This window comes from Lithobates pipiens, unplaced genomic scaffold (genome assembly GCF_037356315.1).
Source record: "Lithobates pipiens isolate NorthernLeopardFrog02 unplaced genomic scaffold, aLitPip1_a1.2 Scaffold_28, whole genome shotgun sequence".
Taxonomy (NCBI): domain Eukaryota; kingdom Metazoa; phylum Chordata; class Amphibia; order Anura; family Ranidae; genus Lithobates; species Lithobates pipiens.
This window is the reverse complement of record NW_027507789.1, coordinates 111,233,854-111,255,939: the sequence shown is the minus strand read 5'-3', so window position 1 is coordinate 111,255,939 and position 22,086 is coordinate 111,233,854. Positions and strand designations below refer to the sequence as shown.

At 41.2% G+C, this 22,086-nt stretch overlaps 1 protein-coding gene across 4 annotated transcripts in view; it reads right to left on the bottom strand.

Moving 5' to 3' along the window:
- The window catches only part of ODAD4 (outer dynein arm docking complex subunit 4), a 98,746-nt gene that overhangs the window by 52,235 nt on the left and 24,425 nt on the right, over positions 1-22,086 (bottom strand). For all 4 annotated transcript variants that reach the window (XM_077459533.1, XM_077459531.1, XM_077459530.1 and 1 more), the window contains 2 exons: positions 13,060-13,213; positions 10,449-10,510 (listed from right to left, as the gene is read on the bottom strand). In XM_077459533.1, coding sequence (XP_077315659.1) covers positions 10,449-10,510; positions 13,060-13,213 — 216 coding nt within the window. The remainder of the gene's footprint in view (positions 1-10,448; positions 10,511-13,059; positions 13,214-22,086) is intronic.

The following is a 22,086-nucleotide window of genomic DNA, read 5'->3' as shown; positions in this document are numbered from 1 at the left end:
CTTGCTGTCTCAACCAAGCATTGTCCCATGCAGAGTCCTCTCCACAAGTATATGCCAGGGGGGGTATTTATGCAAGGAAAACAGGCAGCAACATCGTGTAATCCCATTTTAATAAAACATGATAAAAACAAGATGCCAAATGGTCGCTTACTTTTGATGGTGCCAGCATCCAGCACTGGGGCTAATAAGCACGTACAATAATGGAGAAACCGCTCTGTATCTGTACACTGCTACAGCGTGCGTTCCATCGCTGACAGCCAGAGGAGCCAAAAGAAGAAAAATAGACTTGCATAACCAGGCACGCCTCTAGGAGGTATTATTAGTGTTTAATTTTTAGCGCTCCTCATTACCAAAAACATTTTTTTCAAGTGTGTGGTGTAAAGTCTAGTGTGTAGATGGTAATTTATATTTGTTATATTTTTGTGTATTTCCTTCCAGAAGGGTTGTACATTCGAACATGTCCAAATGTGTAACAGGGTACCACGTTAATTTCCACATCTAAAACAAAGAGGGAGATGTGGGAGAAAATGTGCTTAATTGGATGGGTGTAAGATAAAAAAAACTTGCCAGGAGTTTATATCCCGATTCTTGGATTGTGGTATTCACTGAGCCTTTGTGGATGTTATGTAGCATGTGATCCCAGTCTTCGTCTGTAAGATTGATGTTAAGATTTTGTTCCCATTTTAGACACGATCCACTAGTTTTCAACTCTTGGTTGGAAAATAGTAAAGCATACATGAAGGACACAAGGGCAGTTATTTACGCAAGGCAAATCTACTTTGCACTAAAAGTGCACTGAGAGTGTACTTGGAAGTGCAGTCGCTGTAAATCTGAGGGGTAGATCTGAAATGAGGGGAAGCTCTGCTAATTTTTATCATCCAATCATGTGCAAGCTGAAATGCTGTTTATTTTCCTTGCATGTCCCCCTCGGATCTACAGCAACTGCACTTCCAAGTGCACTTGCAGTGCAAAGTAGATTTGCCTTTAGTAAATAACCCCTTATATGTGTTTGTGGTAGACAGTACACTTTTATGTATATGAAGATCAGTATTAATCTTTCTCTAGTGTACTTTATGTTAATAGCTTAGTTCAACCTACATTTAAAGTTAAACTAACATTTTTTTACATCCCTCAGAAAGATTGTGGTGAAATATCTGAGTTTGCGTTTCCCGTTTTTTTTTTTTCCTGAATGCAGCTATTTTTTCCTGAGTATGCAACTGGAGGAGCTGGAACAAGCAAAAGTGCAATGTATATCCAAAACTCATATGTGGACACGCGCTTCTGCTTTGCTCAAATGTAAACGTATAAAATGTACACAGCTCTTGCTGTGTTCACTGCTATAGTAGCCAATAAAAACCCATAATACTCTGGGGATACAAACACTCTTATGAAGATGTAAATAGGGCAAAATCCATTAACATTTCCCTTTAACCACTTAAGCCCCGGACCAATTTGCAGCCAAAGGACCAAGCCCCTTTTTGCGATTCGGCACTGCATCGCTTTAACTGACAACTGCGCGGTCGTGCGACGTGGCTCCCAAACAAAATTGGCGTCCTTTTTTTCCCACAAATAGAGTGTATAGAGGTGACTAGTATGTGCAGAAGAAGAGAGTGCAGAGTGTATGGCGGTAGGTAGTATGTGCAGGAGAAGAGTTCATAGTGTATAGAGGTGACTAGTATATGAAGGAGGAGTGTGGGGTGTACAGAGGTGGGTAGCATGTAAAAGGAGAGGAGTGCATAGAGGTGGGTAGTATGTGCAGGAGCAAAGTGTATATCGGTGAGTAGGAGAGGAGTGCATAGTGTACGGAGGTGGGTAGTATGTGTAGGAGAGGGGTGCGGAGTGTATGGCAGCAAGTACAATGTGTAGCAGAGGAGTGTTGAGTGTATGGCGGTGGGTAGTATGTGTAGGAGAGGAGTGCAGAGTGTATGATGGTGGGTAGTACGCGTAGGAGAGGGGTGCAGTGTGTATGGCGGTGAGTAGTATGTGTGGGAGAGGAGTGCAGAGTGTATGGTGGTGGGTGGTTAATGCAGGGAAAGGAGTGCAGTGCCACCTTCTGAATGTCTTGGTGGATCACTTTTCAGAGGGACTATAGCAGGCCTGGAAAAGCCCTAAAAGAAAAAACTTCAAGCTCATTCCTTACCGAAATAGACAATGGGGGGGTCTCAACAGGGCAGTGTACAGGAGGTCAGCAAGGCACATTATATGGAAAGGGGTGCAAGGCACAAGATAAAAAAAGGTAGCTGCTGAACAGTGTTGAAGCAAATCGTGCATCCCATGAGAATGTAGCGGAGAGGGGAGAGAGCAGATAATATATAAGCTGGGGCACTGGGATCGGCAGAGGGATAGGATGGTCTGATAAGAGGAGGAGTACATAAGTGAAGGACTGCAGGGAGACTAACCCAGTACAATCAGTGATTGCAGAGATAGAGGGAAGATATAGAACAGGAATGACAGGAGGAACGAACTGTAGTTTAGTGGCCACAAATGTACTTGTCAGCTGCCCACGCCCCCCTTATCAGCAGCCATGTATACACTATATACTCACTGCTGTCCTCTCCTCTCTGTCAATGACTGCACTGACCATGAGGAAGCGGCACTGTGCGTCTCCCATTCATGGTGATGCCGAGCTGGCATCGGCAGTAGTCTCATCCATGTGTGCAGTTTAGTCATCGCACAGCGTACCCCCCCTATCCTTGGAGGCCAGACGCACACTCTGCACACATGGATGATACGCCACTGGTTGTATAGCACAGTAGTACCAAGAGCATGAAATAAGCACAGAGAGGAGGGTCCTGTGTCCTTCAATAAACTTTAAAGTGAGTACAAAATTCCAATTTTCTTTATTGTCGAAGGAAACGAATTTTTTGTATTCTTAAGACTCTCGGGATGTCCAAAAGCCACCCAGGAGGGGCAGACCACATACAGAGGTTAACAGGCCTAAGGAAATGGGCAACAGAAATTTGGAGAAAAAAAAAAGGAATCAAGAATGCAAAAAAAAAAAAAAAAGGAGAAGTATTTTTTTTTTTTTTAAATAGCAGTGGCTGAGAAACAGACTCGCACGGACCACACCACATCCAGACACTTTCTTTTGGGGAACTGGATATGGACAGAGGGATAAGAGAGCAATATCTGGTTTGGGCTGAAAGCCAAAAAAAATACCTTAGGCACGAAGGAAGTCCTGGGCCTCAATATCACCTTGTCCCTATGCAAATAGAACAAGGGGTTTCCATGGCACCATACAATGTAAAACTCGAGTTTACCATGCCTAGGAGCCACATTTGATGTGTACAGTTGTCCATAAATATCAATGACTGTGTGTGGCAGTGTCGCCAACCTACGAGATTGATATTTACTGGCACGACTCCTAAAATTTACTGACACAGCCACGTTTTTTACTGGCATTTCCAAAAGTTAAAAAATTACTGTTTTAAGTGCAAATTTCTATATTTGTGCTACAAACAAGTACAATGCAATTAGCAATATGACTTAAGGTAGATAAGGCAAAAAACATATTCCTTGTTTTATTTTCGATATAGTATGTAGCTCAGGGACAGGACTCGGGAGGGTAAGAAATTAGATTGGGTGAAGGAGTGAAAGAGAAATGATCTCTGAAATAAGACAAACTGGTTAGAAATCTGGCCCTTGAAAGTGATGAGAGCCAAAACACAGAGCCCATACCCAGCTGCAGTAAGGAGAGGATTCTTCCCACGAAGTGAATCCCATGTCGCTTTATATTTTTCTTCCTGTTTCGCCGTGAGCACCAGGTCCTCCATTCTCCTAATGTCTTCTACTCTCTGGACCCAGCTAGCTACCATTGGCAGGGCTTGACTTTTCTAGTTAATCGGGATACAGGATTTTGCAACGTTTTTTTGTATTTCTTAATCGACATGGTATTTATATGGAGAAGAAAAAATGCCGGATCGTTTGGAATGACAGTCTGTAAATTTCTGTATAGTCGTTCTGACTGTATACCAGAAATGGGATAGCTTCGGACAAGACCAGAATATGTGTAATAGCGTACCTGTCTCCCTGACACCTCCAACACATTGCTGGGGTGTTCGGATAATAGGTGTGCAAGAGACGCGGGGTCAAGTACCACCTTGTCATAAGTTTATAATTGGTTTCTTGTACTTTCCTACATATTGAGGATTTCAGAACTAGGACACAATTGTCCACAATTTCAGGTCTCGGTGTCGGTTCCAATCTATAATCCTACCAAGCTGTATGGCTTGGTAGTATATCTTCACGTTGGGGGAAACTTGCTTTTTAAAGGCTAATCAGCGGGTTCGGCGGTCTCAATGTCCGCCGGCCACCCGCAATTTTTCCCCGCAGTGCCAGAATGGGATCGCTGTTCTGACAGAGGAGATCACACAGATCCTATCTTTTTGCTATGCAGGAAGACAGATCTGTGTGTTTTCCCTGTGAGCAAACACATTTAACCCCCTGATCGCCCCTGATGTTAACCGTTTCCCTGCCAGTGTCATTATTTCAATAACAGTGCATATTTTTAGCAATGATTACTGTAATAATGTCACTGGTTCTCAAAAAAGTGTCAAAAATGTCAGTTAGGTGTCCGATCTGTTTGCCGCAATGGTGCAGTCCCACTAAATGCCACCATTACAAGTAAAAATAAATAATAAAAGTCCCCTATTTTGTAGACGCGATAGCTGAAATAGCTTGGTGATAAAGCGTTACCCAAAGTAGGTGCCTGGCGAGACACACCTTTAAACCCTTTGGACAAAATCTTGGCAAAGACCTCATTATCATTCAGTATGGGAATATGCTGTTCTATTATCCTCCTAATCTTTCTAATTTAGAGACTGTAGGGAGTAGAGAACACTGGAACCCCAAAGATCGAGTGTGTTTTCTTTTAGTAATGCACTTCTTTGGATGGTACTCATGGCATCTACAACCCTATTGATAATGGCTTATTGTACCCCCGTGAAAGGAATCTGTCAGTCATCTCCATCTTTTCATTACCAAAAGTCCACATCCTCACTGCATATTCTCCTAAGACATATGAACTGCCCCCTTGATATGCCATGAATGATATGACAGGGATGTCCAGAATGGGTGCGGAAGAGTGTGTTCCCTATATAGACTAGAGACTAATCTGCTCTCTCTGTGTGAGAGGGAGATGCCCAGGAAAGGGATTGATCCACTATTCATTGGTCCAGTGAATCGCAAATTTAATTAGTTGTCAATAGTCCAAAAACTCATTCAAGTTATTAAATGTCCCCTAAACAGATAAACAGCAGATCATCTATATACCGACAGTACAGTTTAATATTGGTCCAGAAGGGATTTCTATCTCTAAAATATGTGGACCCTCTCCCATCATCCCATATAGAGATTAGCGAGAGAGGGTGGAAAAAATAAAAATATCAAGCTCCCAGACCAGCTCCACATCTCTGGAGATAGGCGTCATCAAAAGGAGAAGAAATTGTGGGACAGCAAATAGTCCAAGCATTCCAAAATAAAAACTCTTTACATGTCACAGAAAATTTACTGTAGAGACCCAAAAAGAAACTAACAGCTCTAAGACCTATAATATATGGCATGGATGAGTAGAGATAGAAACATCACACACAATCCACCCGTCATCGGGTTCCCTTATAACACTATCTACTATCCTCAGGAGTGGTTTAGTGCCCCTTAAATAGCTGAGTTTAACAATAGATTAGCTGTTCATTAAAGGGACCCAAACTGAGCTACTATGGGATGCCCAGTCAAAGGTGTTAAACCCTTGTGTCTTTGAAAGGTGGTGAAATATTGGAGTTATAGGGATGTCAGGGACCATAAGGGACTTTGGCAGACAAAACTATTCTAACCCCTTTCCTTATAAGATCGCTCAACACATTTTTATAGCTACAAGTGAGATTCTCCTTTAATTTACAATATGTGTTACTATCGGACAGTTGACGAAAAGCTTCCTCCTTCAGTTTTCTGGTCTTTGTCCCTCCTGTTTTTGATGGCTTGATTTATCTGTCAGTAACCAGTTATACAATATGCAAGATAGTTCTGGTCTCATTTGAGGATACTCTGTTCTCAGTCGCTCCATCCATTAACATGTATATATTTCTGTGCATGGACCCCCTATAAGTATGCATAAATGTTTTTATACATTTTTTGTTATTACACATGTTTTTGAGTTAACTACTATCCCACGAGTTCAACCTTTTGATTACATATTTATTTTGTAAACTGGAATATGTCCTGACACACCCGGGTGGAGCTTGGTTTGAGGTCTTGCAGTAGATGGAACACACACACACACACACACACACACACACACACACACACACACACACACTATTATATTCCATGTGAAATGCATCTACCTGCCTTTTCCCTCCCCTGCCTGATCAGCTGTGGTTGTTTTATTGGACGTTGTTCTTTAATAAAGCCTTTTTTTTGCAAGTATTGAGTGTGCAGCCATCAAATCATTTATATATCTAAATATTAGACAAGTCGGCATTTAACTGAATATATTTGAATCGACTTGGCTTACTATGGATAAAGAAGCATTAAGGGAACATTTCCACTATATACACACTATGCTTACTAAACCTACTTGCAAATGATCCTATATGCTGCAGTGGGAGTGGGAAATTTCAAGAATGGCAAGAAATAGAAAATAGCATAAAGTGGTTGTAAAGTCAGAAGGATTTTTTTTTTTTTATCTTAATGCATTCTACGGGGAGACTCTGTGTCTGACTAGACACACAGAGCTGTGGCTTGGCTGGGGTCCCCCCATAGCAAGCTGCTTGCTGTGGGGCACTAAACAGGAAGGAGGGGCCAGGAGCATTTAAGAGGCACCTGAGAAAAGGAGGATCCAGGCTGCTCTGTGTAAATCCACAGCAACAGAGCAGGCAAGTATAACATTTTTTTTCCCCATTAAAAACAACAAACAGCCTGTCAGAAAAGGTTGGCTGGGAACAGTGGTTCCTCTCCTGTCCGTACGCGTTTGCGGGTGCCTGGGAGCGTGCACGCAGCTACCGGCGCTAGGTGGGCTATTTGAACACTACTACTCCCCTCAGTCATTGCTGCCTGATCTGCAGCATTCCTGAGCCTTATCTGTTGCTGAGCCTTATCTTGTGTTGCTGAGCCTTATCTTGTGTATATCCGGCTTGACCTGTGACCTCCTCTGCCTTCTGCCTGCTTCTGACCTCCGGCTTGTCTACGTCTCTGCATCCGCCTCATCCTCTGATCCATCCATGCCTGCCTGTTACCGACCCAGCCTGTCCTGTGACTCCGTCCCTGTCTCATACATTGGTTCATGTACCTGATGTCTGGGTTGACCCGGCTTGACTGACATTCCTGTGCATCTATATTCAAGTGCTACTTACCTGTTCCTGTGTGCGATCCCTGGTTCCAGTTGGTTCCTGTCCTCTGCCAAGTCTGCTGATCTGGCTACAGCTCCTCTAGAAACTTCCTGATCCACCTACTGGCTGTTGATCCTGCCAGGCACTCGTGCTACCTTGTACTGCCGTGCTACCTGTCTCCACTATCAGGAGCGGCGAGTCAGGAACGCAAGAGAGGTCTCCTTCTGCATTCTGGGCTCATCCACCAGGTATGTGACACAGCCTTTACAACCACTTTAATGCAAGCATCGATCACCTCAAATTTAAAACTATAAAATGCTATGGAGATGGTACATGGTCCTGGTCAGATTAGCAAATATATCCCCCAAGACCTCGCCTCAATATTTCAGAAGGTGTGGCCAGATGGGCATGAGGTTTCATATTTGTGAGAAATGACCCAAAAAATCCTGGATCAGGATTTACAATTTGATCTACAATATAACTAAAGTGAATCTTCCCAAACTACCAGAAACTGCTTTATTTTGTCAGATTCAAGGAGGAAATTACTAAATACCAAGTGTCATAGGTCTTACTGGTTGCCCAATAGAACAAAAATGGAAAAAGGGTGACAGTGCCCACAAACTTGTTAAACAAAAAAGTTGGATCATGGTTAATGAGCTGACAAATATGCTACAAAACGCATAAGACATTTGACAAAATGTGCGACCCAAGGATCCGATATTCATCTCAAGAGTCATGGGAGGAAACGACCCTCTTTTCTTCTACTGACTTTCCTCCTTTCCCGACTACTGAAAACTACTACTGCTCTGTGCATCTTTGGCTCCGTTTCAGGGCCGAATTCAGGCAAGGATTTTGCCCCGAATCATCTCTGAAATGGAGAACAGCGACACACAGCATTACTGTGTGATCCGCGGCCAATTTAGGTTTGAACCGAGCCTTAATGGTTATTTGTAAAACATAGTTACATAGCTATTCAGGTTGAAAAAAAAAAAAAAAGACACAAGTCCATTTAGTTCAACCATAAAAAATAAAATAAAAATAATAATATATTATACAATTCCATATACACAATCCAATACCCACAGTTGATCCAGAGGAAGGTTGAAAAACCCCAGCAAAGCATGATACAATTTGCTACAGCAGGGAAAAAATTTCCTTCCTGATCCCAGAGAGGCAATCGGATTATCCCTGGATCAACTTTACCTATAAATTTTAATACTCAGTAATATTATTTGCATTTAGGAAAGAATCCAGGCCTTTCTTAAAGCAATCTACTGAGCTAGCCAGAACCACCTGGAGGGAGCCTATTCCACATATTCACAGCTCTTACAGTGAAGAAACCTTTCCGTGTTTAGGGATAAAATCTCTTTTCCTCTAGGCATAAAGAGTGCCCCCTTGTCCTCCGTGTTGACCGTAAAGTGAATAACTCAACACAAAGTTCACTATATGGATCCCTTATATATTTGTACATGTTGATCATATCCCCCTTATCAAGAGAGAATAAATTCAGTTCCTCAAATTTTTCCTCATAGCGGAGCTCCTCCATGCCTCTTATCAGTTTGGTTGCCCTTCTCTGCACTTTCTCCAGTTCTCCCATATCCTTTTTGAGAACTGGTGCCTAAAACTGAACTGCATATTGCAGATGAGGTCTTACTTACGATTTGTACAGGGGCAAAATGATCCCTCTCTGGAGTCCATACTTCTCTTATTACAAGAAAGGACTTTACTTGCTTTGGAAACCGTAGCTTGGCATTGCATGTTATTATTGTGCTTATGATCTACCAAAACCCCCAGATCCTTCTCCACTATAGATTCCCCCAATATGTATGATGTATTCATATTGTTAGCCCCCAAGTGCATAACTTTACATTTATCAACATTAAACCTAATCTGACAGTCGCCCAATTAGACAGTGCATTGAGGTTGGCTTGTAAATTGGAGACATCCTGTAAGGACGCTATTCCACTGCATAGCTTAGTGTCATCTGCAAAGACTGAAATTGTACTTTTAATCTTCACACAATTGAAGAATTTTTTATTTTTTTTTACAACATTGTCATATTACCAAGTTATTTCTCACACATGCTATATGTATACTTACAACTACACCCCAAAACACATTCTGCTCAGATCTCTGCAGCCGCACATCGGGGCAATGTCTCACTGCCTGTGATTAGCGCAGCGATGCGCCGACTTCCTGGCGGGCTCTGCACGTGTTCCATGTGAACACGCCTGAGCTCATCCCTAATCATGAGTATGGCAATACCACATGTGTGAGACTTTTACACGGCCTGGCCACATGCAGAGGGTCAACATGTAGGGAGCGCTGCTAGTCGTTCTAGGGACATAATGTACACATATAAATTGACAACCTATCGCTTTTGAAGGCCTTGAAACACCAGGACAATGCAAACGCCCACAAAATTACCCCAACATACTCTCTGAGGCATAATGAGTCTTTTGAACAGGTAATTTTTTTCCACAAGTTTTTGGAAAATGTGGAGGAAAAAATAAAAATAAAAGACTGCATTTTTTCTACGCATTTTTACTGCTGATGAAGATCCACTGATAGGGTGGCACTGATGACCACTTACTGACGGGCACTGCAGAGTACAGATGTGAAACAAATGTGCACTGTGGTCCGGTAGTGGGATAGGATTTTCCTTCTGACTCCTAGAACAAAATGGATTTGAGCTGAGCAGAGCTCAGCCTTTCACAGTGCTTTGTATTCTGTGAATGAATTCAAAGCTTCATCTGATTGGCTGGGTTGGAGAGGCAGGCAGATGATGTCACAATATCCGAATCAGCCAATCAGGGGGAAGCTTTGTATTCATTCATAGAATACAAAGCTTCCTGTGAATGGCTGAGCACCAATCAGCTCAACTTGATTTTTGGAGTGGGCAGAGAAGTTCCCGTCGCGTGAAGGCAATAGTTTGTTTTGACCAGCTTCAACCAAATAAACAAATTAAACTTCACTAAAAGCTGGAGATCAACTTTATTTTTATATTTAGAATAGGACCTTTAATTCCATATTTCTTAAAAATCCAAAAGGCCATTATTGCAAGCATAATAGTTTAATTTTAGTAGATTTTCAGTGATTATGTTTCTCTGATTTCTAACTCACCTCTTCTTGCTTGCTAAGGAATGCAACTCCCTCTTTGTTTTCCAACTTCACAGATGCTGGAGCTAAATTAAGAATATAAGCAAATATTAACAGGTTAAAGTGCTGTCCACAACTAGAGACCCAGACAAAGTTTTAAACTGAAAACATAATGAAGGCAACATGCAAATCTGAAGCATTCTCCTTTTGCCAACAAAATCCTGCAAAATTTGTTCTGTTGTACCATATTTGAGAGTATTACTATTAAGCCTCGTACACACAATCGAACTTTCCGACGGGAAATGTTTGATGACAGGCTGTTGGCGCTAAATTCGACCGCGTGTATGCTCCATCGGACAATTGTTGTCAGACTTTATACACACAAATGTTGGATAGCAGGTTTTCAAATTTTTCGGACAAATGTGTCTTGTCGGATTTTCTGAGCCTGTGTACACAAGTCCATCGGACAAAAGTCCAAAAGTACAAACACACATGCTCGGAAGCAAGGACGAGCCAGAAGCGGTCAGTCTTGTAAATGGAGAATTAACATTTGGACGTGGAAAATTATGAAATCTCCAAATGCAGCGCACAATTTTCTTCTTTAATGGGATAATAATGAAGCTGCTTTGCTGGTGATACTGATGGAGTTATTACAAACAAATTTTCAAAGGCTTTTTTTCTGGTGAGATCAAGATTATTATTTTTTTTTTTTTTTTTTTTTTAATCATCAACACAATTATCCCCTAGTTTTTAAGATCAAATTGGTGTCCCTTGCCAAGTTTACATTGTATTTTTTTTAAATGTAACTGCCTACTCCCAAACTGTAATTTGAAGTAAAACACATAGCCAAGTATTATTCTCCACAATTTTTTTTTATTGTGCATTAAAAAAAGAAAACAAATAAAATTAGACGTGCTATCTGCCAATAGAACTTAACCAAAAAGTGCATTCTAAGCATCCAAAAATATACCAAATCAAATCATTATTAACTAAAAAAATAATAATGTCAAAGCAATAACTCCAAGGTCAATAGTAAATAACACATTATCTCTGTTATCTCCTTATTTCAACGCTTTACACTAATCTTATTATTAAACCCATCTCAGAACCACCATCATATGTGGCTAAATGGGAGATGGATCTTGGGTTTTCGTTGGAATCAGCCGATTGGGATAAGATTTGGATCACAACGAAGTCATCCTCACAAAACATAGCTGCCTTAGAGACAAATTATGGCATCTTGATTTATACTAGTCTCTGCATTCATGGTATGTGTTTATTACCATGTACTACCCCAGGGACCCCTACTATCTCTCATTTCTTTCTTCCCTATTTTTTTTCCTACCTTAAGCCCCTACACACTATCAGATTGTCTGCTGAGTTTTTCCTTCAGATTTACCAAAACCATATAATATGAGGTCAAACCTTAGGAGTTTCAATGTGTATGTAATCAGGCAGGCTCTTCTACTACATGGTTTTGGTAAATCTGAAGGAAAAACTCAGCAGACAATCTGATAGTGTAAGATTACTTTTTCTTTTATCTTCTTTTCCCCCCTATTCTCCCTCTCCTCTTTCAGTTTACTCTTCATATAGTTCTGGTAGCAGGACTTTAATTTCCTTGGTTATCATTTACCAATTGTACATAGTTCCAATATGTAGTATAAGATTTAGATTAAATAAAAATTATTATATAAAACACTATACTCGATAATAATGAAGACTTTTTTTTTTTTCCCCATCTGAGGCCATCTTATATTAACCTGGTCTAAGTTGTTTTTATTCTCTCTTATACAATGTATGACGCAATTTTTTGAGTAGTTAGATCCATGCTAAAATGGTTTTAGTTAAACTACTTTTAGTTTAATGTTGGAACTACAACTAAATATTATTACCATATATGTGATCTTTTCTTTTGCTGCCACCATATGTACTTATGTATACTAATTGTTAAAATTCAATAAACAAATTGACAAGAAAATTGTTGTTCACAGATGCTCTCCATCCAATCTAATAGTGCTAGAGCTATTTTGCAAAGAAGAATAACATTTTTGATCACTCTAGAGACTTGCAGCTGTAATTTCATCGAAATGTGGTTCTACAAAGTATTGAGTCAGGGGGGCTGAATACAAATGCATGGCACACTTGTCAGATATTTGAAAGCCATTTTCCTTCATAATTATGTGCCACTGTGTTGTTCTATCACATAAAATCAAATAAAAAACAAACAAACAAAAAAAAAAAAAAAAAAACATTTAAATTTTTGGTTGTAACATGACAAAAATGTGGAAAAATTCAAGGGGTGTGAATACTTTTTCAAGTTACTGTATATAATATGTATTCAAGTACAGTGTATAATATATATATATATATATATATATATATATATATATATATATATATATATATATATAATTTTGTTACTTGGATGCCATGGACTATGAATTCCCTAGGATCCAGAGTGAAGTGGTGCCACCTGCTGGTGAAAACAATTAGTATGGCTCCCTTAGTAAAGCAGAAAGCCATATTATAAATGCAATGTTTGAAGAAAACTGTTAGTTAGCAATAAATGTCAACATGAACATAATGGTACTACAGTTAAAACAGCACAGAGTTTATTCTATTTATCTATACTCACTTCCAACTGAGTTCTCAATGGCTTCCTGGGCTTTCTGTATTCCTAGACGAAATTCTTGAAGCTCAGGACGTAGTTTGACCCCTCTGTGATAAAACACAAGGGCAAACTCAAAGTCCCCCATGGCATACAGAGCTTCTGCCTTCTGATAAAGGCCCTGCAAGTCAGAGAGATGAGATCAGTTACCCGTATTTATCGGCGTATAACACACATTCATTTTAAGAGGGAAGTTTCATCGAAAAAACTAAAACATTTTTTGTATTGGCGTATAACACGCACACGCTATTTGCACCCGATTTTCATGGTGAAAAAGTGAGTGTTATACTCCAATAAATACAGTATATAAAGCTAGTCAGAGCCTGGGAACTGTACAAGGATCTAGCTAGGTCAGCAGTCTTTGGAAACCAACTGATCAATTTACCTGCCCCAACATACATATCACACATGAATACACTCAGACACATTGTTTGTAATTAACAAAACCAACACCACAGTCTGGGTAAATTACAATTTTTATTTTTTATTTTATTCATTTTCATTGAAAGTCTGTGATCCAGCACAATATCACTTGCGGCCCAATGGGTTCTCTTACATTGTACTAATGAGCCAGTTATAATTTATTTAATAACTTACACAAATCTTGTACTTCATCACTCATAGTTATATATATTTCTGCTTAAAAAATTATTATTAACCCTGGTTTACATTGCAGTGATTTTACATGTCAAATCGCATGCCAAATCGGCGGCTATTGCTACCAACCAAATTGGGGACACTCAGCATTTGCAGCACCACAGCGATTACTTTTGGTGACTTCAGGGTGCAATTTCAATAGACATCTGTGCAGAAACCCACACAGATATCTCTGAAAATCGCCCCCGAAGTCGGGAGTGACATGCAGGAATGAAATTGTGCGAGTGCAGCTGAACTTGCACAATTTAATTCCTGCTGTCAGTGTGAACCTGAGCTCAAGCCCCAGAGAGCAAATATAAAAAAATAGGATTTTTTTCATCATACTTACCTGTAAAATCCTTTTCTTTGAGTACATCATGGGACACAGAGTTTATTCATTACCTACTGGGATGTCCCAGATCAATAGCCTTGAGGGTGACACCCTGACAAACAATAGCCATCAGAACTTATATGGCAGCCCACAGTACACTGTGGCCGAAAGCCGAATCCTTGGCTGCTCAAACATCCACTGGGATAACATTTTGTGAACATATGCCCTGAAGATCAGACAGCAGACTTACAAATTTGAGCCACAGATACCTGATGGCAAAAATCCCAGGAAGTTTGTACACCCCTGGTAGAATTTCTCACCCTAAAAAGGGAGGAGCTTCAAGTTTCAGCTCGTAGGCCTGAATGACCAATTGATGGACCCAATTGGCAATGGAAGCTTTGGAAGCTGCCTGCCCTTTCTTGGGTCCTTTTCGTAAAACAAAAAAGGAGTCTGATCCTCGAATATACACAGATCTAGAAAAAAGGGGAATGGTGGGACTTTATATGAAGCACAACACCAAAACCAAATTAATCAATTGCTAGATACTATTTAATGGTGCACATGAATGCATGTGGGACCGTAATTAACATGTAGCAAATAACATAGTAATATAATAAATACATAGAAATGTACACATATAAAAGTGTTGAAAATGCATACATATACATAATTATTCCTAAATAGTAAATGGTAAATATTATTAAATGTAGCCCAAAACTTGCATCTAGACATGATTAATTGCATACATGATAATATAAAATTGGTTCAAGATTCTACATGGTAGCTGTGACAATACATCAGTATATAGTACTACGCATGTTTCGTGGATAAATTCCACTCATCAGGAGCAAATGCAATCTAAGGATGTCTGTAATAGAATATAAATAGCAAATATAGTAAACTAAATTAATAGGAAGAGGGGGAACCATAGCTTAATCCCAGCACTCTTACCTATAAGTAAGCTACAACAATGAAGACAATGGGTAGCGTTGGTAGATGGAGGCACTATAGAAAACATCATCCCCGGAAACTAGGGTGGCAGGGACTGTGGCAGTGGTAAAACAAGAAGTAAGCATCAATAGGTGATGTCATCCCCAATAAATAAATGCGATTGTAATAAAAGTGCTGAATAGTGGCCAACAGGGCTTCTGTGGAAAAATTGTAAATAAAGTGTATCAGCAAAGTGAATACACAATGAATGATTGGGGAAGATAAAAGAACCAACACCGAAGGGAAGAAAACAGAGACCAGATCGTGAGTGTAAAATAGAAACAGGTGGGTAGCTCACCATAAAATGAGTGATGGTGTGAAAGATTGCACAAAAAAAACCTTAGATAGAAGGCCAAATATTACCCTTGGTATGAAGTAAAAAGCATAGTCCTGAGATGTGCATAGTGTCATCAAGGTGCAAGGAGCAGACTGAGTGTGGCCCTTCTAGGGTCGCTCCCCAGCCTGAGAGACTGGCATCTGTAGTCAGTATTCTCTAAGTTACCGGGAAAAAGGATTTTCCCTTTCGTAGGTTCTGATTCTGCAACCACCAGTTTAGGGTTAGGCGGGCCCGGAGGAGATAAGCACATTGGATAATCCAGGGCTTTTCCTCTTCTGGTCCAGGCCACAAGATGTCTTGCTGTAAAGGAACTGGGCATAGGGAATTGCCTCAAGGGAGGATAACATCCTCCCTAGAAGACTCATACAGAGCCGAATGGAGGGTTGTCTGGTGCCCCTTATCTGATGCACCTGAACCTTCAGGACACAGATCCCTACGGGTGGCAAGAATATTCTTGCTTGAACCAAATCTAGGATCAGACCTAAATACTTTAGACTTTGAGCTGGCTTCAAGGCTGACTTTTCTGTATTTATGATCCAGCCTAAGCTTTTCAAATTCAGCACTGTGCATATTGTGCTCCGTTCTAGAGCCTGTAATGAGTGATCTCTCAGTAGGAGGTCGAATTAATGAATGATTTGTATAGCACAGCAAATGCGAACTGAATCGCCGCAAGGAGCTTGGTCCGTCCTGTGTTGTCTGGCTTCTTAGAAGAGGTGGGTCTTGAGTTTTTTACTGAAGGGCCGATGGTTTTCTTTCAAGCGGATGTTCGTGGGTAGAGCGTTCCATAGCTGTGGTCCTTGGACTGCGTTCTCTCTTAGATTTTTAGCGGGACTTGAGGATGAGGAGGCGGTTTTGGTTTGTTGATCGAAGGCTGCGTTTGGGTGTAGCGTTTTATTTTCTCACATAGGTATTGAGGAGAATTTCCTTGTGTGCATTTGTGGGTGGGGCAGAGGGTCTTGAATGTGATCCTATCCTTTACCGTTAGCCAACGTAGGGTCCTTAGGGATGGGGAGATGGATTTCCAGGTTTTTTTTCTCTCATGACTAGTCTTGCTGCTGTGTTTTGGATGACTTGTAGGTGTGCAATCTGGTATTTAGGTAGTTCTATGTAGAGGGAATTTGCGTAGTCGAGTTGCAAATTGATGATTGTTCCAACTACTCCCGCTTTCTCCTTTTCTGGAATGAAGGGGATGAGTCTACGTAGCAGGGGGAGAAGATGATGGGATCCGCTGACTACTGATCCTATTTGTGCATCCATAGACATCTCTGAGTCAAAGATGACTCCGACTTTTGGCTTTGGTGCTTGAGAGGATGGTCTGTCCAAGGATGGTGGGTGGTGTCCATGGGGTCTTAGTTTTTGTATTTCGGTTTGCGTTGAGGAGCAGAAGCTCGGTTTTCAATCCATTGAGTTTGAGGGAGCTTGTGGTCATCCAGTCATCTATCAATGTGAGGCATTTTTCTAGTTTCTGATATTGGTCTTTTTGTCCGGTGATGCGGAAGTAAAGTTGCGTGTTGTCAGCGTATGAATGGGAGCATAGATCCGATTTGCTGATGATTTTGAAGAGTGGACGGATGTAGATGTTGAAGAGCATCGGTGACAAGGGTGATCCTTGAGGGACTCCATAAGAAATTGCCCGAGTCTCAGAGGTGAAGGCTCCTAGTTTCACTGTCTGTGAACGATTTCCTAAGAAGGAAGTGAACCATGGTAGATCTGAATCTGTAACTCCTGCTACTTCTTTGAAGCAGATGAGAAGAGTATTGTGGTCCACTGTGTTGAACGCTGCACTGAGGTCCAGCAGTACCAGAAGACAAAATTCCCATCATCAGCTGCTTCAAGGGTGTCGCTCCATATTTTTAGAAGTGCCGTTTCTGTGCCATGGCCTGGGCGGAAGCCTGATTGCAGTGGGTCCAAGAGTTTGTGTGTGTCCAGGTGGAGTTGTAGCTGTTGTACTACTGCTTTCTCCATAATCTTGGAGATGGTGTTCAGGCTTGTTACCAGTCTGCGGTAGTTAGGATCTTTGGGGGTCGAGGTTGGGTTTCTTTAGGAGGGGTTTGACTATGCCTTGCTTGAGGGCGATCGGAACAATCCCTTCTTTGAATGACTCATTTACTAGATGTGTTATAGTAGGAGTCAAGATGTCAGAACATTCTTTCAGGAGTTTTGTGGGAATAAGGTCATTGGGTGATGTGCTGTCTCGGAGGCTCTTGATGTTTTTGGTGGTGTCAGTGGGGATCGGGAGCAACAAAAAATTTGGCGATTGTGTGATGTTCGAGTGGATTTCCTCTAATTGCTTTGGTTGAATAAGGTTGGTTGTTTCTTTTGTTGAATTATTGTCCGAATGTTGTCGATAAAAATCCGATAACTCGTTGCAGAATTCTTGAGTTTCATTTGCTGGGGGCGCAAGGCAGGTAGGGTTCATAGTTACATAGTTAGTAAGGTTGAATAAAGACACCAGTCCATACAGTTCAACCTGAGTGAGTGTCTACAATTGTCCCTATTCCTGCATATTGCACACTCACATCGGTCCCTACCCTCAAGGAGCCCACAATCCAAGGTCCCCATTCATATACTAGGGCCAATTTTGGACAGAAGCCAATTAACCTACCTGCATGTCTTTGGAGTGTTGGTGGAAACTGGAGTACCTGGAGGAAACCCACGCAGGCACATGGAGAACATGCAAACTCCAGGCAGGTAGTGTCGTGGTTGGGATTCAAACCAGCGACCCTTTTTACTGCAAGGTGAGAGTGCTAACCACTACACCACTGTGCCGCCCATAGTCTGAGCGACTAGTTTGAAAAAGTTCACGCGGGCGGTTTAAGGCTTTTGAGATGGTGTTTGAGAAATGTATTTTTTTGCTTTGAAGATTGCTTTGTGATATTTCTTAGTAAATATTTTGTAGTTTGTGTGATTTTCCTTTGTAGAATTTCTTCTCCAGGCTCTTTCAGCTCTTCTGTGTTCCAGTTTCAGTAGAGTGCCATTAAACCATCCAGAATTTTTTCTACGGATGAGTGTTCTATGTTTTGGAGCGACTGAGTCTGCTGTTTGTTGTGATGCCTTGTTTAACCACTTGCTTACTGGGCACTTAAACACCCTTCCTGCCCAGACCAATTTTCAGCTTTCGGTGCTCTCACACTTTGAATGACAATTACTCAGTCATGCAACACTCTACCCAAATGAATTTTTTGTCCTTTTTTTCCCACAAATAGAGCTTTCTTTTGGTGGTATTTGATCACCTCTAGGGTTTTTATTTTTTGCGCTATAAATGAAAAAAGACCGAAAATTTTGAAAAAAAAACAAAAACATATTTCTTTGTTTCTGTGACAGAATTATGCAAATTATAAATTTTTCTTCATAAATTTTGGCCACAATTTATACTGCTACATATTTTTGGTAACAATAACACAAATTAGTGGATATTATTTGGTCTTTGTGAAAGTTAGAGAGTCTACAAGCTGTGGTGCGAATCGCACAAAATTGGTCACATCTGATGTACTGGTGGCCTATCTCGCTTCTTGTGACCCGAACAAGTCAGGAAAGTACAAATACCCCCCAAATGACCCCTTTTTGGAAAGTAGACATTCCAAGGTATTTAGTAAGAGGCATAGTGAGCTTTTTGATGTTGTCATTTTTTTCCCCACAATTCTTTGCAAAATTAAGATTTTTCATTTTTTTTTCTCCACAAAATTGTCATTGTAATAGGTTATTTCTCTCACATGGCATGTGTATACCACAAATGACACCCCCCAAAAAATTCTGCTACTCCTCCTGAGTATTACAATACCACATGTGTGGGACTTTTTCACAGCCTGGCCACATAGAGAGGCCCAAAATGCAGGTAGCGCCATCATGTGTTCTAGGAACATAAATTACACATCTAACTTGTTGACTACTTATTACACTTTTGAAGCACCAGGACAATGACACGTGACACTGATGACAGATGGCACTGATACGTGGCACTGATGACAGATGGCACTAATATGTGGCACTGATGACACGTGGCACTAATGCGTGGCACTGAAGACACGTGGCACTAATACGTGCCACCGATGACAGATGTCACTAATACATGGCACCGATGACGCGTGACACTGATGACAGATGGCACTGATAAGTGGCATTGATGACACGTGACACTGACAACAGATGGCACGTGACACTGACAGGTGGCACTGATGACAGATGGCACTATGTGGCACTGATGACACGTGGCACTGATGACAGATGGCACTGACAACAGGTGGCACTGGGGTGGATGGCACTGAGGGCGGATGGCACTTTTTTTCTATATATATATATATATATATATATATATATATATATATATATATATATATTTTTTTTTTAATCGAATCAAAGCAGAACGGCTGCCGCTGCAGCCATTTATCTCTCCCCTCTCACACTCTGTCTGTGTGAGGAGGGAGAGCGGCGCTGAGAGATGATCTCATATGTTTACATACGAGATCATCTACCATTGGACACGCCAATCGTGCTGTAAACGACAGCTGTGATTGGCCGTTTACGGCAATCTGTGTTTGCCTGTCCCCGGGGGACACGGCGAACACAGAACTTCCGCGATGTGCGCCCGTGGCGGCGCGCATTGCGGAAGTAAACATTAGGACGTCCAGGGACGGCCACCCGGACGAAAGCGCCTGCTCTACGGCCGTCATTCGGCTATAGGGCGGGCGCGAGGTGGTTAAGGAGCTGAGTGTTTGTTCTGTTGAGTGGCTTCGATTTAGCATTGCTATTTTGTTTGATAATGTGGTTTTGAAGAGTTTGAGTGTAGTTTCTTCTGCGATCTGGTCCAGTGTGTTGTTGACTGGTTTGGTTTTTAGAGGGTGGTGTTGGTGGCGATTTCAAATTTGATAGCGTGGTGGTCTGTCCATGGTAGCGGTACATTGTCTAGTATCTTGATGTCCATATTTTGTTTGATGATGAAGTCTAGAATGTGCCCTGACCCATGCATGTATTGCTATTGGCTTTCAGGGTGTGTATCGAAACGAATTCGGTGAAAGGTATCGGTAGATTTGTGTCTTTGGTCCTGGTGGTCTGTAGCATAGCAGCATGTGAATGGTGTCTTGGGGTGTTGATTGAAGATGTAGAGTACGTGTCTCCATAAAAAGGCACGGAGTTCTGTAGAGTTGGTTTGGCAAGCGCCAGGTGAGATTTGAACATAATTGCTAGGCCTCCTCCTTTTTTTCCTATTCTATGCTCAGTTAGGATCCTGTCATTTTTAGGCAACAATTGTGTTAGGATGGGTTTGCAGTTGGGTGTTAGCCAGCTTTCCATGATGAAAAGGCAATCTATGTTGTTTTGGGTGATGAAGTCATGGATTTCCTGTCTGTGCTCGACTGCTTTTCTGGTGTTAATCAGGGCACATGATACCCGAGCCCCAGGATCCCTTAGGCCCTTAAAAAAGCCAAAACTTGTGCTAGGACCTTTGTGAACACCCAGGGAGCTGTAGCCAGCCCTAAGGGTAGAGCCACAAACTGAAATTATGTTCCTCTACTGTAAAACTTAGGAACCTCTTGTCATTCTGAAAGGTAGGTATGTGTAAATACTCATCTTTTATAATCGATGGAGGCTAGAAAGTCTCCCCTCTGGAGTGAGGCTACTACAGAGTGGACAGACTCCATCTGAAAGGACTGTATCACTAGATACTTGTTTAGGGATCTTAGGTCCAAAATGGGCCCTGTGTCCCCTTTTGGCTTGTGAACCGTAAACAGGTTTGAGTAAAACCCTGTGCCTCTTTCGGATACCGGAACCCATACAATCACCCCTTGATGTACTCGATGATGAACAATCCCTGACAAAAGTCTTGTCGCTTCTCTATTTTGTAGAAACTCCTGCTATTAACCTGACTTTTAATTAATCAATTGGTGTTAGAAATAGCTCATATGAAAAGCTAAAGCCCTCCCAAATTATGTTTAATGCACTGAAATAAATTTGAAAATAAATTCGAAATACTGAAAAAAGATTTATCATTTAATCAAGAGAGACATGTAAAATTTTGGCAAGACAAGTTTTGTTGCTTATACAGAAATTGAACAACTTTACTGAAAATCCAAAAATGTCAGCAAATTAAGTAGTGGTGCTGTGAGATCCAAATTTAATATCTTGTATGACTTCCATGAACTTGAAGGACAGCATCCATGCGGTTTGGCAAGGATTCATACAATTTATTGATGAAGTCATTAGGAATCGCAAAGAAAACAGTCTTGCATGCCTCCCAGAGTTCATCAATATTCTTTGGTTTCGTCTTCCATGCTTCATCTTTCATCCTACACCACATATGCTCAAGTCTGGTGACTGGGCTGGCCAATCCTGGAGCATCTTGATCTTCTTTGCCTTAAGGAACTTTGATGTGGAGATGGAAGTATGCGATGGAGCACCATCCTGCTGCAAAATTTGGCCTTTTTTTTTTATGGTTGGGAATATAAGAGGTAGCTAAGATTTCTTGGTATTTTAGACTATTGATGTTGCCTTCCACCCTGCAAAAATCTTGCACACCCCAATACTGGATGTAACCCCAGACCATGATTTTGCCTCCACCAAACTTCACTGTTTTCTGGGTAAATCTCAGCTCCATGCGGGTTCCAGTAGGTCTCCTGCAATATTTGCAGACGACTGATGTAATTCAACAGAAGATTCATCTGAAAAATCCACCTTCTGCCACTTTTCCAGAGTCCATCCTTTTAGC